The sequence below is a fragment of the Hippopotamus amphibius genome, chromosome 1 (assembly GCF_030028045.1).
Source record: "Hippopotamus amphibius kiboko isolate mHipAmp2 chromosome 1, mHipAmp2.hap2, whole genome shotgun sequence".
Lineage (NCBI taxonomy): Eukaryota > Metazoa > Chordata > Mammalia > Artiodactyla > Hippopotamidae > Hippopotamus > Hippopotamus amphibius.
The window spans coordinates 115,237,897-115,259,810 of record NC_080186.1 but is presented as its reverse complement, the minus strand read 5'-3'; the positions used below and the strand labels follow the sequence as shown (position 1 = coordinate 115,259,810).

Here is a 21,914-nt window from a genome sequence, read left to right as displayed (position 1 = left end):
ATTAGATGTGATTTTGGACAAATTATTAAATTTCTCTATGCTTTCATTTCCTTATCTGTAAAATGAGAATGACAATAATATTGACCTCGCAGGATTACTGTGAAGAATAAATATATAAGCATGTAAAAGCGCCATGTCAGGCGATTCCCTCAGGCATTATATTTGATATATTTTATGTATATAAATGACATTTTTCCCAAGGGTCTAGGCCCAAAGCTTCCAGACTACCAATGGATAGCAGAATGCTCGAAGAAAGCCCACTCTAAACTCACCTTGACCGCTTCTGAAAACATTATTTTTATGTAGAGCCTATTAACATACTTTTATAGTCTAGAAAAAAAGCCTTCACAGGGCCAGAGAGTTTGTTTCTTCTCTTCCTGGATGATAGCACTCCTTTTATTACTCTTTCATATATTTCCTAAAACAGTGCATGATTTTTTGTGTGTAATAGGTGTATATAATAGATACACAGAGATAAGCTACTATAATGGTTAAAAGAAAGGGCGTTATGATAAAGTAGATATAGGTTCAAACCCCGGGTTCCTCCACCTATGAGCTGTGTGACCTTGGAGAGGACTCTTATGATCTCTGAACCTGTTTCTTCATCTGTAAAATGGAATACAGTACAAACCTCACAGAAATGTTGTGGAGATTAAATGAGATGATATGTGAAAAGATTTCAGCACAATATCTAGCACATAGTAAACACTCAGTAAATAGTAGCTATTATTATTGCAAAAAGACATGAATTAGGTAAGCCTAATGGCCCAGGTTCATTTTCAATTAAATAAGCATCTATTGAACACCTGCCAAGTATCTTACCCCTTGCTACTCTTTAGTGGGTACTAAAGGGATTGAACTACATTTGTCCTCTAAAATATAATCTCTGCTTTTTCACAAGTATAGGACCCTGAAAATGTGTCCTGCCACATGCCCTCATACTGGAAGGTTGGCTGGTATCAGCCCTTCTGCAATCACCTCAGAGATGTGAAGAAGTAGGAAGGTAAACAAGGACAGAGGTGGAGTTAGGTTTGTTGAAAATGAGTCATTCCATCCAACAGAGGGCAGCACCCACACCTTAGCTATATAAGGGCCACTAGCCCAATCTGTTGTCACCCTGCAAGCTGCATCAGGCTTTATCCTACTTGTTCCTTTGGTGAACCAGGTGAGAGAAAATTCATCCAGCTACATCAGTGGATACTTGGTTGGTTTTTGTCCATGATAGAAATCCAAGCATATGAGCTAAGGCAGAGTTAATATATATTTGGCCTTCCTGCCTTCCTTCCTTCCTTTTTGTTTGTTTCTTTTTTTTTCTTTCTTTCTTTCTTTTTTTGTTTTTTGGGTTTTTTGAGGAGTTTTTTTTTTTTTTTTTTTTTTTTTGGCTTATTTGTTTGGTAAGTTTAGTTTATTCCAGGGTCTTTTTAGAATAAATTTATGGGGTTGTTTTGTGGAGAAGAAAAATATAACTAGAAATTTGCCTTCTTCTAGGCCATTCCACACTCTCTTCATAGTCATTTTTCATGCCACGTTTTCTGGATTGTCTAGCTCAAATAGGGAAAAGACCAGCACTGTTGTAGAGTCCCGTCCTTGTTCAGTGTCAGTTTCCAGAGCCCCAAGATCTAGTCATCCACTAATCAAACTACTATCTACATTGCTGAATCTTTTCCCCTGATTACTGAAAGAGAGCGGTGTTTGGTCAAGGCGGAGATTAGGATACCTCCTGATCTCTGATGAGAGCTATCTCATACTTCTGAAGCACCAGGATAGTTGTCCCACTTTGCCCACTTTTAATTTGCTAAATGCCATCCAGCTTAGCTTCTGGTACCCAGAGGGGAGGCAGATATGCATGTTAGAAGGTCTGTTACTTTTGACTCAAGAAAACCAGTGAAACTAGCCAGAGAGACTGGGGAAATACATCTCAGCGGTTCTAGAAAACTTGGAAGCTCCAGACCAACACCCAGGACACCAAAGTACAAAAAGTGTAGAGATAGTATATAAAGAATATATTCATCCAGGACATGGAGATCTGAGATCTAGTCCCAGATCAGTCAGTAACATGCCATGACTTGATCTGAGCGAAGTAACTCAAAGTTAACAAAATTAGTTATCACTGTGTTGAAGTGCATTGTATCATCCCTGGCCTATCCTTACTTGTTGAAGTATTTTAGGTTTAAAAGAAACAAGATATTTGAAAAATCATGGTGATTATTATTAAAATCAGAACTGTTTACAAATTAAAAGAAAATAAAATGAATGATAGGATACTTTTTTTTTCCCTACAGGTTCACTTAAACCTGCAAAAAGATGACCAACCTCTTGAGAAGTATTGTCACCATCATTGACGTTTTCTACAAATACACCAACCAGGATGGGGAATGTGACACCCTAAGCAAGGATGAATTAAAGGAACTTCTGGAGAAAGAGTTTCGTCCAATTCTGAGGGTGAGGACAATGTGCCAGGACTGAAAGATACTAGGGTCCTGTACATTCTCTGTTATATGACCAAAGAGTAGCTAAAAAGTGCACAGTCTCCATGGTCTTTGAGCTAACTCTATGAGCAGTACTCTTTGGGGACCTCCAAAAGGCTGTTGAGACAGCATTTATTTTTTGAAAGGTGAATGTTTTCTTCCTTGCTCTCCTGTACACTCCCACCATGCAGAACCTCAGACTTTTTCATGCCCCAGGTTTTTCCTTCTAAAAAAGCAAAAAATTAATTTGTAAATTTCCCTAGCAAATGAGGAAGAAAAGGTATACAGAGGGAAAACATCTTTAAGGGGAGTTGATCAAGTAGCCAAGGTGACTAAAAACTGAAAACAAAATACAAGCATTTTTTTCCATCTACTTGGGAAGGCCTCAGCTATAAGCTTCAAAATTATAGATCATAGCATAGAATATATTGGCATGCAAGGCTTAAAATGTATGTAAACTAAAACACACCAGGTACTGAACTTGGTTTATTCAGCTCCTTCTTGTATGCCATACCTGAGTACCTAGTCCTCTAGCTTAGGTCCTTGAACTGTATCCTGCTGAGGATCCCAATAGCTTTTATTCTTTTCTATTACCTCTTCATACCTGTTAGGTGCTGTTAGCCTGCCTTAGCCTAAAGTATTTCTTTCTTCCTTCCTTCTTTTCTTTTTTTTTGGCTGTGTTGGGTCTTTATTGTTGCATGCAGGCTTTCTCTAGTTGTGGTGAACAGGGGCTATTCTTCGTTGCAGTGTGCAGGCTTCTCAGCGAGGTGGCTTCTCTTGTTGCCGAGCACAGGCTCTAGGCACGCAGGCTTCAATAGCTGTGGTGCACGGACTCAGTAGTTGTGGCGCACAGGCTTAATTGCTCAACGGCATGTGGCATCTTCCCAGACCAGGGATCAAACCTGCGTCCCCAGCATTGGCAGGCAGATTCTTAACCACTGTGCCACTTTAGGGAAGTCCCTAAAGTATTTCTTGATTGGATTAAAATACCTAATGTCAAACATCCACAATTCTACAGCTCTAAGCAAATATTTTAGCTGGGTATGTGGACTAGGCTGACAAGGTCTCCTTTGCTGTGTTGCTTGTATACAGAACCCAGATGATCCAGACACAGTGGATGTCATCATGCATAAGCTGGATCGAGATCATGACCGAAGACTGGACTTTACTGAGTTTCTTCTGATGGTATTCAAGCTGGCTATGGCCTGCAACAAGGTTCTCAGCAAAGAATACTGCAAAGCTTCAGGGTCAAAGAAGCACAGACATGGTCACCGACATGAAGAAAGTGAAACAGAAGAGGAAGAAGAGGATACATCAGGACAAAAATCAGGTTACAGATATTCAAGTTGGAGTGAGGGAGAGGAGCATGGTTCTAGTTCTGAGGGCTCGAGGGGAACTGCTAAAGGTAAATGTGGGTCTAGCTCCAGGAGTCTGGGAAACCAAGGTGGTTTACCTAGCTCAGAGAACCAAAAGGGATCTGAAAAGAGGTGTCATGGGTCTAGCTCTGGTCACCCCTGGAGTAGTGGCAAAGAAAGACACGGTTCCAGCTCTGGAGAGCTGGGGGAAAAAAGAAATAAGTCACATGTTAACCCCTCTAGGGAATCTGGGGAGGAATATGAATCTGGATCTAGATCAAAGAGTGGGGGAAGGAAAGGTCACGGTGATCTGTCACATGGATTAGATGCTAGTGAACACGAATCAAACTTCACTCAGTCGAGGAGTGCAAGACACACACTTGGGTCTGGCTCTAAAGATTTAGGAGATGGTGGAAGGGAAAGCCATCCATGTGGTTCCAGCAATTTAGGTGGGGGTGGAAGGCCACAAAGTGCTTCTAGTTCTTGTCAGGCAGGTAGATTTGGAGGGCAAGGAGACCAATCTAGCTATACCCAATCAGGTTATCAATCAGGAAGTAGTGGAGAAGAAGGTCATAGATGTATTTCAGGAGGTCAGTCCTCTGGCTTTGGACACAATGAGTCTAGATCAGGGGAATCTGGCTATGGCCAATATAGGTCTGGCTCAAGTCAACCCTCTGGCTTTGGCCAACATGGGTCAAATTCAAATCAGTGTTCTGGCTTTGGACAACAAGGGTCTAGTACAGGTCAATCCTCTGACTATGACAAAAATAAATATAGGGTAAGTGGACAAGGAAGCAATGGGCCTAGTTCATGCAAACAGTGTCCAATATGTAGAAAAGCAGCATCAAATTCACCCCACAGTCAAAGAGGAAGCAGCCAAGAAATAACTACTCAGAGTGATAATGAAAGAAGCAGGAGTCACAGTACAACAGGAAGTGACACTGACGATCATCACAGCATTCATGGACATAGCCAACAAAGGCAAGGATCAGGTCAAGAAAGGAGACATTCTACAAGGCAGAAAACAACAGATAGCCACTCAAATGACAGTGAAGGCAAGTCAGATAACTGGGAAAGATATTCAGCATCTGCCCATGCACATTCTGGAAATGAACACGGAGATTCTAGATCTAATGCAAGTCGAAATGAAAACACAACCCATGGGCAGTCAGGAGACAGAACAAGACACTCTGGTGTAGATCGTGGAGATAAAGCAACAACGCATAAACAGTCAGGATCTAGCACAAGAAGACAACAATCTACTCATAGTGAGTCAAAGGATACCACTACACATACCAAGACTGCTTGTGGTCATTCTGTACAAGGAGAATATAGCAGAAGTGAAAACCAAGGATCTACTAAGAGTGAGTTCAGGAACAGTGAAAGCCATTCAGGAGTCTCACAGGGACACTCAGGATCCACTCATGGGCAGGCTGGATCGCAACATGGACAGTCAGGACCCACAGGTAGTGGGAGACAGGGAACTGCTCATGGACAGTCAGGAGACACTACCAGACGTGGCCATTCTAGTCATGGACAGTCCACATGGTCAGGGTCGAGTACAGCTGGAAGACAGCGATCTAGTCACAGTGAGTCCAGCGACAGTGAAAGCCATTCAGAAATCTCACAGAGACACTCAGCATCCACTCATGAACATTCTACCGCTGCCCCAAAATGTTCAGTTTCTGATACAACGAAAGCACATGAATCTAGCAATGAACATTCAGGAGAAATACCTAAACACTCAGTATCAGATCAAGGGCAGACATTGAATCATGAATATTCACGAAATAGATATTCAGGGAGAAAGGGATCTTCCCATAGACAGACAGGAAACCAATCTACACAGTCACAGTCTGCTGGTGGGCAGACCACACCTACCTATGAACATTCAGAATCTCGCACAATAGAGAGATATGGGTCCAGTCATACACAGTCACATGAAACTCATAGGCAGTCGAGGCATAGACTAAGTAAAGAGTCAAGTAGCAGCCATGCCCAATCTGGAATAAATCATTCTCAGTCACAGATTAGTGGAAGACAAAGACATGGATTAGGTCAAGACTGGAAACATGGCAGCTATGGAAGTGCAGACTATGACTATGGGCAGTCTGGGTATGGACCTTCTGGGGGCAGCAGAACAACCAGTCATAATTCTAGTCCTTTGAGGTCAAGAGATAGATCTGCAACCAAGCAAGTGTCTAGACATGGACAATCAGTTTCTAGTTTTGACCATGTGGGATCAAAAGCAACTGAAAGAGCAGGAAGACAAGATTCAAGTCATGGACATTCAGAGACAAATCATGGGCAGTCAACTGATTCTCATAATCATTCTGGATTCAGTGTAACTAGACAGCAGGGATCTAGCCATGGACATTCAGTAGCAATTCAGGAACATTCACGAGACACCCACGTTCAATCTGGAAGGCAGGGATCTACTCCTAGCAGCCAGCCAAGCAACCACCCTGTATCTGGCCATGGAAAATCCTTATCAGCTCACAGCCATTCACATTCTGGTTCAACTAGAAGGCAAAGATCTGATAGCAATAGTACAGGGCATTCAGAAGATTGGGGTGGAAAGATTCATGAACCATCAGGATCGAGGCATAGACAGTCAGAGTTCAATACAATAGGTATACATCGATCCAGCCAGCAGCACTTGAGAGATACAGTTTCCCGTGAGCTGGTAAGATCCAGCACAAATTTAGCAACACAGGGATCAAGTGATAGACAGTCAGGAGATATCCAGGGTCAATCTGGATTCAGCACCAATGAAAGACAAGTATATAGTCATGGCCAATCAAGTGACAGCTATGAGCAGTCAAGTGGCAGTCACTTACTTGATAGCCAAGACCCTATGGGAACTGAAGAGTACACAAATAGGTATTTATCAAGCAGTATAACCATGTGGATCGGGGAAAGGCAAAAGCAAGAGTCTGTATCAAGTCCATCAGGGACCATGAAAAGATACAGTCAGGATGTGAATGATACTCAGACAAGAGACTCTGAGACCAGAGGTTACCATGGAAGAGAGAGAACAGACTCAGGTTCCTTTTACTCAGATAGCAACACACCACTCTATGAATATGTCCAAGAACAAAGGTGTTATTATTTTGAATAATAATTTGAAACCAGAAAGGAAATCTAACTCAAGATAAGAACTAACCCAAAGGAGAAATGAGACACACAACATGGAATTAAGATATTTAACATGTTCCCATCTTTTGGTAGATATGTCTGATCTTTTATTTTAACTGTAGTACTATATTTTATTTCTTTTGTTTGGTGCAAGACTTTTTGGTATGACTCCATAATCATTGAGTTCTTTGGTTAGAAAATAGTGGATGGAAGAAGTAAACTGTGGGACTTCCCTGGCAGTCCAGCGGTTAAGACTTTGCCTTCCAGTACAGGTGGTAAGGGTTCGATCACTGGTCGGGAAGCTAAGATCCCACGTGCCTTGGGGACAAAAAAAAAAACAAAACATAAAACAGAAGCAATATTGTAATAAATTCAATAAAGACTTAAAAAAGGTCCACATCAAAAAATCTTAAAAATAAAATTAAAAATAAAGGAAGTAAATTGCATTTGGGACTGTATTTAGAACTAAGTGACAAATTGATTGGGTGCTCTGGAATAAAGTAAGAATTTAAAAAGAAATCTGAGACTTAAATTTTGAATGTTCCAGGTTGTTTTATTTGTTGACAAACTATCCAGGAAGCTAAGAGACATGGTTTAGGAACCAAAATTTCCCTGATAACATTGTAACACATTCCATGTACTGAACAAAGAATGTTGTAGTAGTTGAAGATTCAGAATATTTGCATCTTTTGTGCCACCACTAGAACTCTGTACTACTACTTTTGAATTTATTGTCATGACTGCTTGAAAATAGGAATCCAGAAAATTGTATTGTGTAAAAATTGACAATAAACTTTCCACCAAGGTATATTTTGTCTTCTCTTTCATCCTTGCAAAAACAATCAAAGCCTCCTGCCATGGGGTCAGATGCACATTTCTTTCTTCTACCTCTGAACACCTAGATGGCGGAAAAACACCCAGATACTATTAATAGGGAGTCCAAAGAAGGCAAAACTCCATCACATCTGATCTTTTCCTCAATCTAATCACTGTCCACAGCATTTATAAGAAGAAATGTTTTATACTGAGGAGTTGACCTCAGATACTTTGGTTAATCATGATCATCAAAGCAATCATTATTATACATAACCCCAAGTGGCTATTTCCTGAGACCACACAAGCTCTGAAAATAAGAGTTATGAGTCACATACTTTCTCTGTCAGAGATATTAATTGAAATACGCTTAAAAATGGAGGTTAATGGGAGTGGAGGCTAATGGGATCCTGAAGTTTCCAGTCAAATAAAAACAATTAAAAATATACTCCTCCCTAGGAGGAAAAAATATGTGAATTTATTATAAACAGAGACATAACAAGGAGTAGAAAAGTATGTACAAAAGATACTAACTTCAGTAGAAAACTTCCTGCTATAAAATCAAAAGGAAAAGTCCATAATGTGAGAACTAGTACAGACTTTAAAGATCATCCCCTTAATTTACAGATTAAAAGAAAAAAAATCAAAGCAAAGCATATTTAATCTAACCAAAAAGAGTGGTAATTCCTTAAATCGGACTTTGATGCTCCATCATCTTCTCCCTCTCCCCCGCAAAAAAACTCAAGCTACTTTTCTTCCACCTTCACCTTTGGAATTTAAACTTAAACACAATTCATCAATGGGTGTTCAAGATTGGAAGCCACTATTAGAGACAGAAGTTATATGAAAGACCAAAAAATAGTCTCATTCTTCTGATTAGACTTAGAACATATTCTATCTAGTATTTAATATTTTATTTTAAGAACTATACAAGCTTTACGTCATGCAAGGTGATAAACAGAACACTAGTTATATTAGTTTACTAGTGAAAGAAAATAAAATTATTGTTATACTGTTAATGACAGACATAAAAAATAATTGAGTATATGGCAGTGAACCCTAAATGGTAACCAATTCTTATAAATCTACCCATCATCATACATTCATTGAATAAATGCTAATTACCAAAGAATCATTAGAAATTTAAATATTATGTTTAATCTCATCCAAACAATTTCTATTGTAAGTAAAGCAAATGAGACTCAAAGAGATTAACTTGCCCATACCATGCAGACAATTAGAAGTGCTTCTATGACCAGGGTATAGGTTTCTGATTCTTAAACCAAAGCTCTTTCTATTCTGCCAGGGGCTCCACACTCATTGTATTCATTTATAATTTCAAAATTTAGGAGTGTCTAAAACTTCGCCAGTCCCCTGAATCAATGTTAATTTTCCTTTATTGTGTGTGTGTGTGTATAAATATATAGGTCAAATATTCATCAGTAATTCCCATAATTCCTTGACCACACTCATTTGCAGTTTAAATATAATGAAAAAATATATATTCCGAACTGCTAAGACCATCAATAATTTATTTTAGTCAAATTGAAGGAAACTGTCCCTTATAAATTACACCAAAAGTATCCTAAAAAAATTCAAAGAGAATTACATATTCTCCTTCTAAGATAAAAGGAAAGATAAAAGAGAGATGACAGGTATAGTCTACAAGGAAAAAGATTAGAAACTGGAGTGCACCCATATGGAATCCCTGTGAACAGTTGAATTTCTTAGATGTAATTCTGCTGGGAAACGAGTCATAAGGTATGTACAGTTAGAGACTGCCACTCTACCACCACCTGTGTACTAGCATCCTATGGATAAAACAACACTGTGCCAAGAAATACTGAGGTCAAAGCATGTCTGTACTGTCAGGGAGGAGCATGTGGCACTGTGGAGAAACTTTGAGTGGCCAAATTAGGAGGAACAAAGATAAAATTCTTCTTTCCCCAAACTTTCTAGGTAAAGATGACCTTTGGATGTAAGAAACTGAAGATCAGTTTGGACTGGACACACTGCATGCACTGGCTGCTTTGTTGGAGTGTAAGTCATAGTCCTCTGTGTTACGAGAGTTTATGATAACCAGAAAAGACCTTCTAAAATAATACTACATGCAGTTTGTTTTTGTTTGTGATACAAAAGAATGTTCTAATTTCATTCTTTTATGAGTAGCTGTCCAGTTTTCCAGTACCACTTATCTCCATTATATAGTCTTGCCTCCTTTGTCATTGGTTAACTGACCACAGGTGCATGGGTTTATTTCTGGGCTTTCTATCCTGTTTCATTGATCTATATTTCTGCTTTTGTGCCAGTACCATATTTTTTCAATGACTGTAGCTTTGTAGTATAGTCTAAAGTCAGGGAGCCTGATTCCAATGACTCTGTTTTTCCTTCTCAAGATTGCTTTGGACGTTCTGCCCACGGTCCACCGTACACGGCTGGGTGTCGCTCCAGGACCTGGCTTCTGACATATGAGAAAAAGAAAACAAAGAAAGTTGATAATGAACTCAACCCTGTCTGGAATGAGATTTTGGAGTTTGACTTGAGGGGTATACCACTGGACTTTTCATCATCGCTTGGGGTTGTTGTGAAAGATTTTGAGACAATTGGACAAAATAAGTTAATTGGCACAGCCACTGTAGCCCTGAAGGATCTGATCGGCGACCAGAGCAGATCTCTGCCCTACAAACTGATCTCCCTGCTAAACGAAAGGGGGCAAGAGACCGGGGCCACCATTGACCTGGTGATCGGCTACGATCCACCTTCAGCCCCGCATCTGAATGACCCCAGTGGGACCAGCGTGCCAGGCATGGGAGGAGAAGAGGAGGAAGATGGCGGTGATGAGGACGGGCTGGACAGTGCAGTCAGGGTCCCAGGGCCCAGGGGGCCGGCACGGATGGTGTCAGAAGCTCACCTTGCCCGGAGGCTCACGAAAGGGAAGAGCAGCCGGCGGATGCTGTCCAACAAGCCACAGGACTTCCAGATCCGTGTCCGGGTGATTGAGGGCCGGCAGTTAAGTGGCAACAACATCAGGCCTGTGGTCAAAGTCCACGTCTGTGGCCAGACACACCGAACAAGAATCAAGCGAGGGAACAATCCGTTTTTTGATGAGTTATTTTTCTACAATGTCCACGTGACTCCTTCTGAACTGATGGATGAGATCATTAGCATTCGGGTTTATAATTCCCACTCTCTGCGGGCAGATTGTCTGATGGGGGAATTTAAGATTGATGTCGGATTTGTTTATGATGAACCTGGTCACGCTGTCATGAGAAAATGGCTTCTCCTCAATGACCCTGAAGATACCAGCTCGGGTGCTAAAGGCTACATGAAAGTCAGCATGTTTGTCCTCGGAACCGGAGATGAGCCTCCCCCTGAGATACAAGATCGTGATCATGACAGTGACGACGTGGAGAGTAACTTGTTACTCCCTGCTGGCATCGCCCTCCGGTGGGTGACCTTCCTGCTGAAGATCTACCGAGCGGAGGACATCCCCCAGAGTACGTATGGATTTAATCCTGCCCCAGGACTGTCAGTTATCTGTGTGAATAGTTGTGTTAAAATCATACTCTGAAAAGTGATCAGTGCTCCCCACCACATGCCTTTCTTCTTAAAGGTCTTCATGGAGTTACATTCCTTCGTTTAGCCCCCATGGGAAACTACCTAAGCGGGTTCATGGGGCAGCCTATTGGTCACGACCCATGGCCCTCATTAAGCCTTTGGCCCATTCATCTCCATCCCTTCTCTCTCCAGGGTTCTACATCTTCCCCTTATTCTAGAGAATACCAAACAGGTCACCAGTCAGCTCTGCTGACTCCTTTCATCCCAAATGAGACTGAAATTTTATAAACAAATACACGTGTTTGCTCTCGGATTATTAAAAATGGCTGAGCAAAAGGTGATTAAGTGCCAGTAATCAGACGTCTGTCACTATTGTACTAAGAGATTGGATCATTTAAGAGAATTACTTAGAGCAATTCTATCCACAGAGGCTAGTCCAGTTTCTCCTCTGTCCTTGCTGAGGGCCCAGCATCCTATCCGCCTAGCCTGGCCTGTCTGCTTCCTGCTGGGCCCTGGGACGGAGAACGCCTCTCCCAGCACCCACTGCACAGGCCATGGAGCTCTTCAGGATTTGCTCTTTCCTGGGAACCCCCCTCCCTGGCCTAACACCCTGTAACGCTTCGCCAGACCATCTTTCCCTCAGAAATATCTTAAATGAAGTAAATAAACTAAACCTCACATTATACTGCCTACTTGGGCCTGTCCAGCTGAACTTTGTTCACTTTTAAGTTTGTTAGAACAGAGGTCTGCTGTTTGTATGATTAAACGTATTATTTATGATTATGTCAAATTTCCTTGAATTTCTCAGGAAAATTCAGATGAGACTGATATGCTGACTAAAGAACCTTTTCCAAATTAAAACTAGGCCTGAGTTTTTTAATTGCCTCTTCCCTTATTTGGATGGACTTTCTTTATTCTACTGTTTTCCTCAATAAATGATTGGTTCTCAACATAAAAAAAAAAAAAAAAGATTGCTTTGGCTATTAGGGGTCTTTTGTGTCTCCATACAAATTTTAAAATTATTTTTCTAGTTCTGTGAAAAACGTCATTGGTAATTTGATAGGGATTGCATTGAATCTGTAGATTGCCTAGGGTGGTATAGTCATTTTGACAATATTGATTCTTCCAATCCAATAACATGGACTAAAGACCTATGTAAGACCAAATACTATAAAACCCTTAGAGGAAAACATAGGAAGAACACTCTTTGACATAAATTGCAGCAATATCTTTTTTGATCCATCTTCTAGAGTAATAGAAATAAAAACAAAAATAAACAAATGGGACCTAATTAAACTCAAAAGCTTTTGCACAGCAAAGGAAACCATAAATAAAATGAAAAGACACCCCACAGAATGGGAGAAAATACTTGCAAATGGTGCGACCAACAAGGGATTAATCTCCAAAATTTACAAACAACTCATGCAGCTCAATATCAAAACACCAAACAACCTAATCAAAAAATGGGCAGAAGATCTATATAGACATTTCTCCAAAGAAGACATACAGATGGCCAAGAGGTACATGAAGAGATGTGCAACATCATTAACTATTAGAGAAATACAAATCAAAACAACAATGAGATATCACCTCACACCAGTCAGAATGATCATCATTAAAAAGTCTACAAACAATAAATACTGGAGAGGGTGTGGAGCAAAGAGAACCCTCCTACACCATTGGTAAGAATGTAAATTGGTACAGCAACTATGGAGAACAGTATGAGTTTCCCTAAAAAACTAAAAATAGAGCTACCATATGATCAGCAATGCCACTCCTGGGCATATATCCAGAGAAAACTATGGTTCAAAAGGATACATGCACCCTAATGTTCATTGCAGCACTGTTTACAATGCCCAAGACATGGCAGCAACCTAAATGTCCATGGAAGCAACCTAAATGTCATATATATATATATGGTTGAATATTACTCAGCCATTAAAAAGAATGGAATAATGCCATTTGCAGCAACATGGATGGACCTAGAGATTATCATACTAAGTGAAGTAAGTCAGACAGAGAAGGACAAATACCACATGATATCACTTAGATGAAGAAGCTAAAAAAAATGATACAAATAAACTTGTTTACAAAACAGAAACAGACTCACAGACTTAGAAAACAAACTTACAGTTACCAGCGGGGGGATAGATTGGAAGTTTGGGACTGACATATACACACTACTATATTTAAAATAGATAACCAACAAAGACCTACTGCATAGCACAGGGAACTCTACCTAATAGTCTGCAATAACCTAAATGGGAAAACAATTTGAAAAAGAATAGGTATATGTATATGTATAACTGAATCACTTTGCTGTACACCTGAAACTAATGCAACATTGTAAATCAACTCTTCTCCAATATAAAAGAAAAAAAATTTTAAATACTACATGTAATCAAAGGTGAGTATATAAGCTGTGGGGGCAATGAGCAAGAGGAAGTAGAAGAACAGAAAAGGATGAAGATTGAGGCAATGTTGGATTTGACTGGAAATGAATTCAGCCAATAAACAGAGGGCAGCTTCCTCTCTAATAATAAACCATTTGGCATGATTAAAAGTCCACTAACCCAGACTCTTAAACCTATTTTAAGCAACATCTTACCCCCTTTGGGGAGTATGTTAAGTAAAAGTGAGAGAAGTTCTACCTACAAAGTACACAGAGGTACCAATAGGAGAAGTTTATAAGTATTCTCTTTGTATTATAAAGCCATCTAGCACAAGGAAGTGTGCGATTTGCAAGGCATTGTGTCCATTTTTAAAGATTCTTTAGATATATTAAATTGTCTCTTATATTGCCTGTTTTGTTCATTTCTCCATGATGAATATTGATGAAAATCTTGTGACCTCCTACTGCCTACAATAAAATAATTAGGAGAAGGATGAAATGGAGAATCACTCTCTGTTCCCAAACATTTAAATGTGTTTCTGGCTTTACAACTTTCTCTAGGATTAAAGTTTTAAGGGTTAACTGGTTATCAGTCCTTCATTAGAGCACAGACATGAAGGGTAGGAGAAGCAGTTTCCCATAGTGAGGCTATTAGAGAAGAGGAAATATAGAGAGAATCTGAAACCTGCAAATGAGATGATTTGCTGGGAGGACAGGACTTAAGGACTCAATAACTTAGATTTCAGTGTAGGCAAATTTCCCTCCTCCCCAAATGACCCAGCTTAGAGTCCTTAGAGTCATAACTTCAAGATTCCTCTAGGGCTGGGAGTCAAAAAACTGAGTACCAGTCTACTTCTATTACTTGAGTTAATACAAATCATGTAACATTTGTGTTATTTATTCCACTATGGATTAAAGGAAGAAAATCAAAACTTATTGAATGCCTACTTACTGTGCTAAAGATACTTCCCCTACAACTGCCTTGCAAATCAAAAATGATCCATACTTTACAGACAAAATTGAGCCTTAGAGGAGTTTTTAAAAAACTTACTCAAATCTGCATAGCTGGTATGCAGCTAAGCAAGAAAGTCAGAGCCCACATACTCAAAAGTCCAGGAGTCTTCCACTCCCTCAGGCTACCCAACACAGAACTCTAACATCCAGAGAGCATACATCAACTGTTGGTTTCCCTTACTCTCTTTCCTCTAAAAATCAGCTTACATCTCTTCTTTTAGATAGATAGATGATAGATAGATGATAGATGATAGATAGATAGATAGATAGATAGATTAGATAGATAGATAGATAGATGATAGATAGATAGATAGATAGATAGATAGGTGATAGATGATAGATAGATAGATGATAGATAGATAGATAGATGATAGATAGAGCTAGATAGAGTTTTTAATTTTTTTAATGTTAGCATCTTCGCCATACCTCACTCAGCAGTATCTTTCCCTTTTTGTCAAAAGGGCTTTAATAAGACAATAATTCAACCCTTCTTCTTCCTCAAAGTCTCAGGATGAATTTTTTCAGCTCTGATGTTGTTTGTTGAACTGCTTGGCTGGCTGGGTGTCTTAAAACCCAATCAATCAGTACACAAACAAAATCACATCTTATTTACACTAATTTATTCCAAGTAGCATTAAAGAATGCATTAGAGAAATTATTTCCAACAGGTACAATTTCAGGGGTTGGACAAGGGTTATGTTGCCTACCAAAGCATACTACATAAGCCTTAGATTTGAATATTTGGGGGAGTAGGGAAATACCCAACAGCCTTTATTTTCCAGCAACATTGCTATCTAGTTCCTATTGTTTTTTTCTTTCAAATCCTTGCCTTACTCTTCCTAATACCCTTCCTGACAAGTTCTGTCAGACTCAGCTACCCAAGCCTATAAGAATAAATGGTTGAGCTCCACCTATGTGTGACAAAATATGTGTATTTCTACAGCTCTCCAGCAAGTAATCCAAGAATGTGGGCTAGGCTGATGAGCAATCCCTCTCTGATCAGTTTGATGACAGAGTCCAGATGATCCAGATAATGTAGGTGCTGTCAATGCAACATTAGGATCATTTGTTCACTCATTCATTCATTGGAGGCAAGTTAGTAGCTACTTAGTTGATAGATGCTGTATTTGGCACTGAAGATGCAAATATCAGAAAGACATTGTCCCTGTCCCTTAGGAGTTTACATATTCATCAGGGAGAGCAACATATGAGAAAGCAGCAGATGAATACTGTGGCAAGTGTTATAATAGATATGATTAAGGGACTGTGTTTGCAGTGAAGTGATTCATTGATTTTAACTGATTAAAAGTGAAGGAACCGGATTCAAAGAAATCCTAAGAGGAGAATTTTGCAATGAGTCTCCAGAAATGGCCAGGAGTTATCCAGGTTTACTTGGGGAAACTACCCCAGGCATATGTATCTTTGAGTGTGCATAAAGTCTTAAAGTAAGAAAGATAATGGTAAGCTAAAGGAATTCAAAAATAATTCAGCATAGGTGAGACACAGGTTGTATGTGGCAGCATGGCAAGAAATGATGTCAGAACAACAGGCAGAGGTTGAATCACAATGAACCTGATAAAACTTGCTAAGAACTTTAGTCTTTGTCTATAAGCAATGAAGAACCATCAAAGGGCTTTTGTAAAATCACATGGTCATATATTCATTTCAGAAAGTTTTTTTTTTAATGGCATAGGGGCAAGACTTGAGGTGTGAAGACCAATCCAGCAACTACTATAATAATCCAGGTAAAAGATGACAGAGGTGACATGGGGTACATAAAAGGAGTTGGATGCAGAACATATTTCTAATATTTGTGGTTAGATGGTATACAGAGACTTGAGATGAAGGTATCTAACATGACTTGCTAGATTTCTGGCTTGAGTCATAGACACAACAACTTTGTAGGAAGGAAAAAAAAATGAGACTTTGATGAGAGAGTAAGCTTTGTTGATATTTTCTTTATATGGTATTGTTTTGTTCAGGCCATTGGTCATATACAGAAACCTAGAAGTTCAAAAGTGACCAACAAGCTATATCTAGTCTACTGATATGTTTCATTTAGCCAGCACACCACTAGATCACACCATTTAAAATATGAATTAGTGAGCAATGTTTAGAAATTGGGAAATGACACCCAAAAAAAAAAAAATCCCTGGTTTTCTGTTTTCTCTTAAGACAAATATCCAGCCTCAGTCAACATCCTCCTCTCAATAATCAGACAGATCTGAATAGCTCTGATCTCACTTTGGAGTGGACATGCACAAGTCAGTTCATGAATGTCTCCCTGGCGCTGAAGCCAGCTTTGGGCTTTACATGGATTTTTCCATTTAATAATCATATTAAGTTTGAAATTAGGCATTTTTATCCTCATTTTATGGTTGATGAAACTTGTTAACTGCTTTTGTCTTTGTGTTTGTTTGATGAGAGGAAGGAGAAAAAGAAAGGACAGTATAAAAGGGTCTCAGTATTTACCTTTAAAAAAATTTCACAGCTGGAAAGGACACTGAAGATTACCTAGGTCAGTGACTATAAACATTTTGTTATTGCTGTTTTTCTTGTTCCATAACCATTTAACCAAATGCCCTCCCAACAAAAAAAAACACACGTACCTACCTACACACAGATTTTTTCCTCTAATTTCAAGGACTTTGCAGACCCACTGAAGTCTGCTCATAGATATAGACAGATTAGGAACCTCATGATAATCCTTTTATTTATTATTTGTGGGAAGTGAATCCCAATTGCACACAATTAATATATATCGCTGTTTAATCAGAAAAAAAAGCTGCAGACTTTATCACAGCCCAGTTCTTTTCCTACCATATTCTTTTGTCTTTTGGAAACAGAGCCAAAGGAAAATGGATTCATGTCGGTATAGACTGAGGTTAAAGGAGAACTCAACATGAGAACCCAGCTTTTTAAGTAGTCTCAATGTTTTTTCTTATTTCTTATTATTGGCATGTTACATAAACATGCAAGCCTACTAGTACAATGAGTCAATTTACTATTGTAAATTGATAAAACTCACATCAAAATTATCCTGGCCTCTATTAACCACAGGCATACAAATGACTGTGCACATCATTATTAGTTCATACAATGCATTCTTTCAATGAAAACACACCAGAATAGTAGAAAATGTTTTTTAAATTAACTTTAATTATAAAGTGATGTGAATATATTTTCCTTTTAAAAGTAGAATATTTATAGATAAAGCTACAGTCCTTTCTGACCTTCATCCCAAATTCAATCCCTCTCCTCCTTCCCCAGAGATAATCACTGGGAGCTTGAGCTTTATTCCTTCCACACACCTTATATTTTTTATACACAGAATCTGGTACACAGAGAAAATATTTTACATTTACTGTGCATTTTTATATCAAAGATGTCATATTGCACTTATTTTCTGCATTATAAATTTTTCACTGAATAATGTTTGGAGATGTTGATTTATATAAATCTAGTTCATCCTTTCTAATTGCTATAGAATTCTCTAATACAGATACACTGTATTTGGCCATCCATCTATTGGTGGGCATTTAAGTTGTTTTCAGGTTTCTCAGTATTGCAAACAATGCTGCAATTGGTGTCTTGCACTTGTCTCCTTGTTCACACCCTAAATATTTCTCTAGGGTGGAAACCTAGAATGGAATTATTGACAGATAGGATGTGTGCAATTTTAAATTTAATAGATATTGCCAAATTATCTTCTAAAGTAACTGTATCAAATTACCCTCCTAACAGAAGTATACGAAAGTTCCCTTTCCCCAATACTGGGCCAAAAGTTAATATTATCAACTTTAGAGGTTTTGCTAATCTTATGGATAAATAATGGCATCTATCATCATTTTAATTTGTATCTTCCTGAATAGCAGCAGGTTAAATGTTTTCTCTAAATTGCATTGCCTTATTGGGTTTTCTTTTATTTTTCTTTCCTTTTTTTGCCATTATTATCATTTCTTGGGTATAAATAAGGGAAGTGAGTCACCCAAAACACAGGGAAGTACTGAACGATTACTATTCACTGAGCTTGATCATGGATAAACTTTCTTTCTTTTCTTACCTTTTTATTTTCTACACCTTTCACCCATTTCTCCCACCCTCCTCCCCACTGCCTCCACCTCTGGGAACCACCAATCTGTTCTCTGAATCTGTAAGCTTGTTTTTTGGGGTGTGTGTGTGTGTGTGTGTGTGTGTGTGTTGTTGATGATGATGTTTTAGATTCAATACAAGAGAAATCATACAGTATTTGTCTTTCTCTATCTGACTTATTTCACTTAGCATAATGCCCTCTCAAAGTCCATCCATGTTGTCATAAATGGCAGAATTTCCCTCCTTTTTGGCTGCAAATATTCCATTGTATATATACATGTATATATACCACAATTTCTTTACCCATTAATTCATCTGTTGATGAGGTTGTTGCCATACTGAACATTGTGAATAATGATGCAATGAACATGAAGGTACATATATCTTTCTGAGTTAGTGTTTTCATTTTCTTTGGGTAAACACTCGAGTGAAATTGCAAGAGCATATGGTAGTATTATTTTTAAGTTTTTGAGAAACCTCCACAGTGTTTTCCATAGTAGCTGCACCAATTTATATTCCTACCAACAGTGGACAAAGGTTTCCTTTTCTCCACATCCTCACCAACACTTGTCATTCCTTGTGTTTTTAAAAAGAACCATTCTAAAAGGTGAGGTGACATCTCATAGTGGTTTTTATTTGCATTTTAGTGATTATTAATAATGCTGAGCATCTCTTCATGTACCTGTTGGCTATCTGTATACTTTCTTTGGAAAAATGTCTATTCAGATCTTTTGCCCATCTTTAACTGGATTTTTTTTTTTTTGCGATTGAGTTAAATGAGTTCTTTGTATATTTTGAATATTAGCCACTTATTAGATATATGATATGCAAATGTTTTCTCCCGTTCAGTAGGTTGCCTTTTTATTTTGCTGATGGTTTCCTTCAGTGTGCAGCTTTTTAGTTTGACGTAGTCCCACTTGTTTATTTTTGTTTTTTTGTTTGTTTTGCCCTTAGTGTAAGATTAAAAAAATTATTGCCAAGATCCATGTTAAGGAGCTTACTGTCTATGTTTTCTTCTAGGATTTTCATGGTTTCAGGTCTTTATGCTCAAGTCTTTAATTCATTTTGAATTAATTTTTGTGTATGGTGTAAGACAGTGGTCAGGTTTCATTCTTTTTCATGCAACTTCCCAGTTTTCCCCCAAACATTCACTGAATAAACTGTCCTTTTCCCATTGTATATTCTTGACTCCTTTGTCATAAATTAATTGACTGTATATGCTCGGAGTTATTTCTGGGTTCTCAATTTGGTTTCATTGATCTATGTGTCTGTTTCTATGCCAATATGATGCTGCTTTAATTACTAAAGCTTTATACCATAGTTTTAAATCAGGAATCATGGTGTCCCCAGCTTTGCTCTTCTATCTCGAGATTGCTTTGGTTAATTCAGGGTCCATTATGGTTCCATACAAATTTTAGGATTGTTTCTTTTGTTTCAGTGAAAAACATTCTATTGGAATTTTGATAGGGATTGCACTGAATCTGTAGATTGTTTTGGGTAGTATGGACATTTTAACAATATTAATTCTTCCAACCCATGAGCATGGAATATCTTTCCATTTATTTGTGCCTTCTTTAATTTCTTTCATTAGTGTTTTGTACTTTTCAATATACAGGTCTTTCACATCCTTGGTTAAATTTATTCCTAGTTATTTTATTCTTTTTTAAGCAATTGTGAATGGGATTTTCTTAATTTCTCTTTCTGATAGTTCACTGTTAGTACATAGAAATGTAACAGATTTTTGTGTATTGATTTTGTATCCTGCAACTTTACTGAATTCGTTTATTAATTCTAATGGTTTAATATCATGTCATCTGCAAATGATGATAATCTTACTTCCTCCATTCCAATTTAGATGCCTTTTAATTCTCTTTCTTGCCTAATTGCTCTGGCTAGGATTTCCAATACTATGTTGAATAAAAGTGGCAAGAGTGGGCATCCTTATCTTTTTTCTGATTTTAGAGGAAAAGTTTTCAGCTTTCCACCATTGAGTGAGATGTTAGCTGTGGGCTTGTCACCTTTATTATGTTGAGGTACACTCCCTCTCTACCCAATTTGTTAAGTTTTTATCATAAATGCATGCTGAATTTTATCAAATGCTCTTTCTGCATCTATTAAGATGATCATGTAATTTTCATCTTCATTTTGCTAATGTGGTATATCACATGGTCTGATTTGTGAATGCTGAACCATGCTTGAACCCCTTGAATAAAACCCACTTGATCATGGTGTATGATCCTTTTAATGTATTATTGAATTTGGTTTGCTAATATTTTATTGAGGATTTTTGCATCTATGTTCATCAGGGATATTGGCCTGTAATTTTCTTTTCTTGCAGCATTTTTGTCTGGTTTTAGTATAGGAATACTGCTGGTCTCATAAAGTGAGTTTGAAAAATTTCCCTCCTATTCTATTTTTTGGGAAGCATTTGAGAAGAATTGGTGTTAATTCTTAATTAGAACGTTTGGTAGAATTCAACAGTGAAGACCTTGGGTCCTGGATTTTTGTGTGTTGAAAGGTTTTCTATTTACTGATTCAATATTTTTACTAATAATCAGTCTGTTCAGATTTTTCTATTCATCATGATTCAGTATTGGTAGGTTGTATGTTTCTATATATTTATCCATTTCTTTTACATTGTCCAATTTGTTGATGTTCTAAGAAGTCTGTTATAAACCTTTGTGCTTCTGTGGTATCAGTTATAACATCTCTTTCATTTCTGATTTTATTTATTTGAGTCCTCTCTTTTTTTCTCGGTGAGGCTTGCTAAAGATTTTTCAATATTATTTATTTTTTTCAAAGAACAAGTTATGAGTTTCATTGATGTTTTCTACTTTTTTTGTTTCTATTTCATTTATTTCTGTTTTAACCTTTGTTATTTCCCTCCTTCTAATTTTAGGCTTCATTTGTTCTTCTTTTTCTAGTTCCTTGAGGTGTAAACTTAGGCTGTTTATTTGAGACTTCTTATTTGTTGAGATAGGCATTTATCACTATGAACTTCCCTCTTAGAACTACCTTTTTTTGCATCATATATATTTTTGTATGTTATATTTCCATTTTTTTGTCTAAAGATGTTTTTTGATT

At 38.0% G+C, this 21,914-nt stretch overlaps 2 protein-coding genes across 2 annotated transcripts; both read left to right on the top strand.

Annotated features, from left to right (window-relative positions):
- The first annotated feature begins 1,118 nt into the window (after nucleotides 1–1,118).
- Nucleotides 1,119–7,769, top strand: LOC130845959 (filaggrin-2-like). Its single transcript, XM_057723854.1, has 3 exons — nucleotides 1,119–1,165; nucleotides 2,283–2,442; nucleotides 3,561–7,769. The coding sequence occupies exons 2-3, from the start codon at nucleotides 2,305–2,307 to the stop codon at nucleotides 6,942–6,944; spliced, it is 3,522 nt and encodes a 1,173-aa protein (XP_057579837.1). The 5' UTR covers nucleotides 1,119–1,165; nucleotides 2,283–2,304; the 3' UTR covers nucleotides 6,945–7,769.
- Nucleotides 7,770–9,739: 1,970 nt separating this feature from the next.
- Nucleotides 9,740–11,345, top strand: LOC130836588 (myoferlin-like). Its single transcript, XM_057708917.1, has 2 exons — nucleotides 9,740–9,752; nucleotides 10,171–11,345. The coding sequence occupies exons 1-2, from the start codon at nucleotides 9,740–9,742 to the stop codon at nucleotides 11,343–11,345; spliced, it is 1,188 nt and encodes a 395-aa protein (XP_057564900.1).
- Nucleotides 11,346–21,914: the final 10,569 nt, after the last annotated feature.

Bases quoted from the DNA above. Each gene is read 5' to 3' on its own strand.
- LOC130845959 (XM_057723854.1), top strand. From the start codon at position 2,305: ATGACCAACCTCTTGAGAAGTATTGTCACCATCATTGACGTTTTCTAC. The intron at 2,443-3,560 runs GTGAGGACAATG...GCTTGTATACAG, and splicing joins AGTTTCGTCCAATTCTGAGG to AACCCAGATGATCCAGACAC.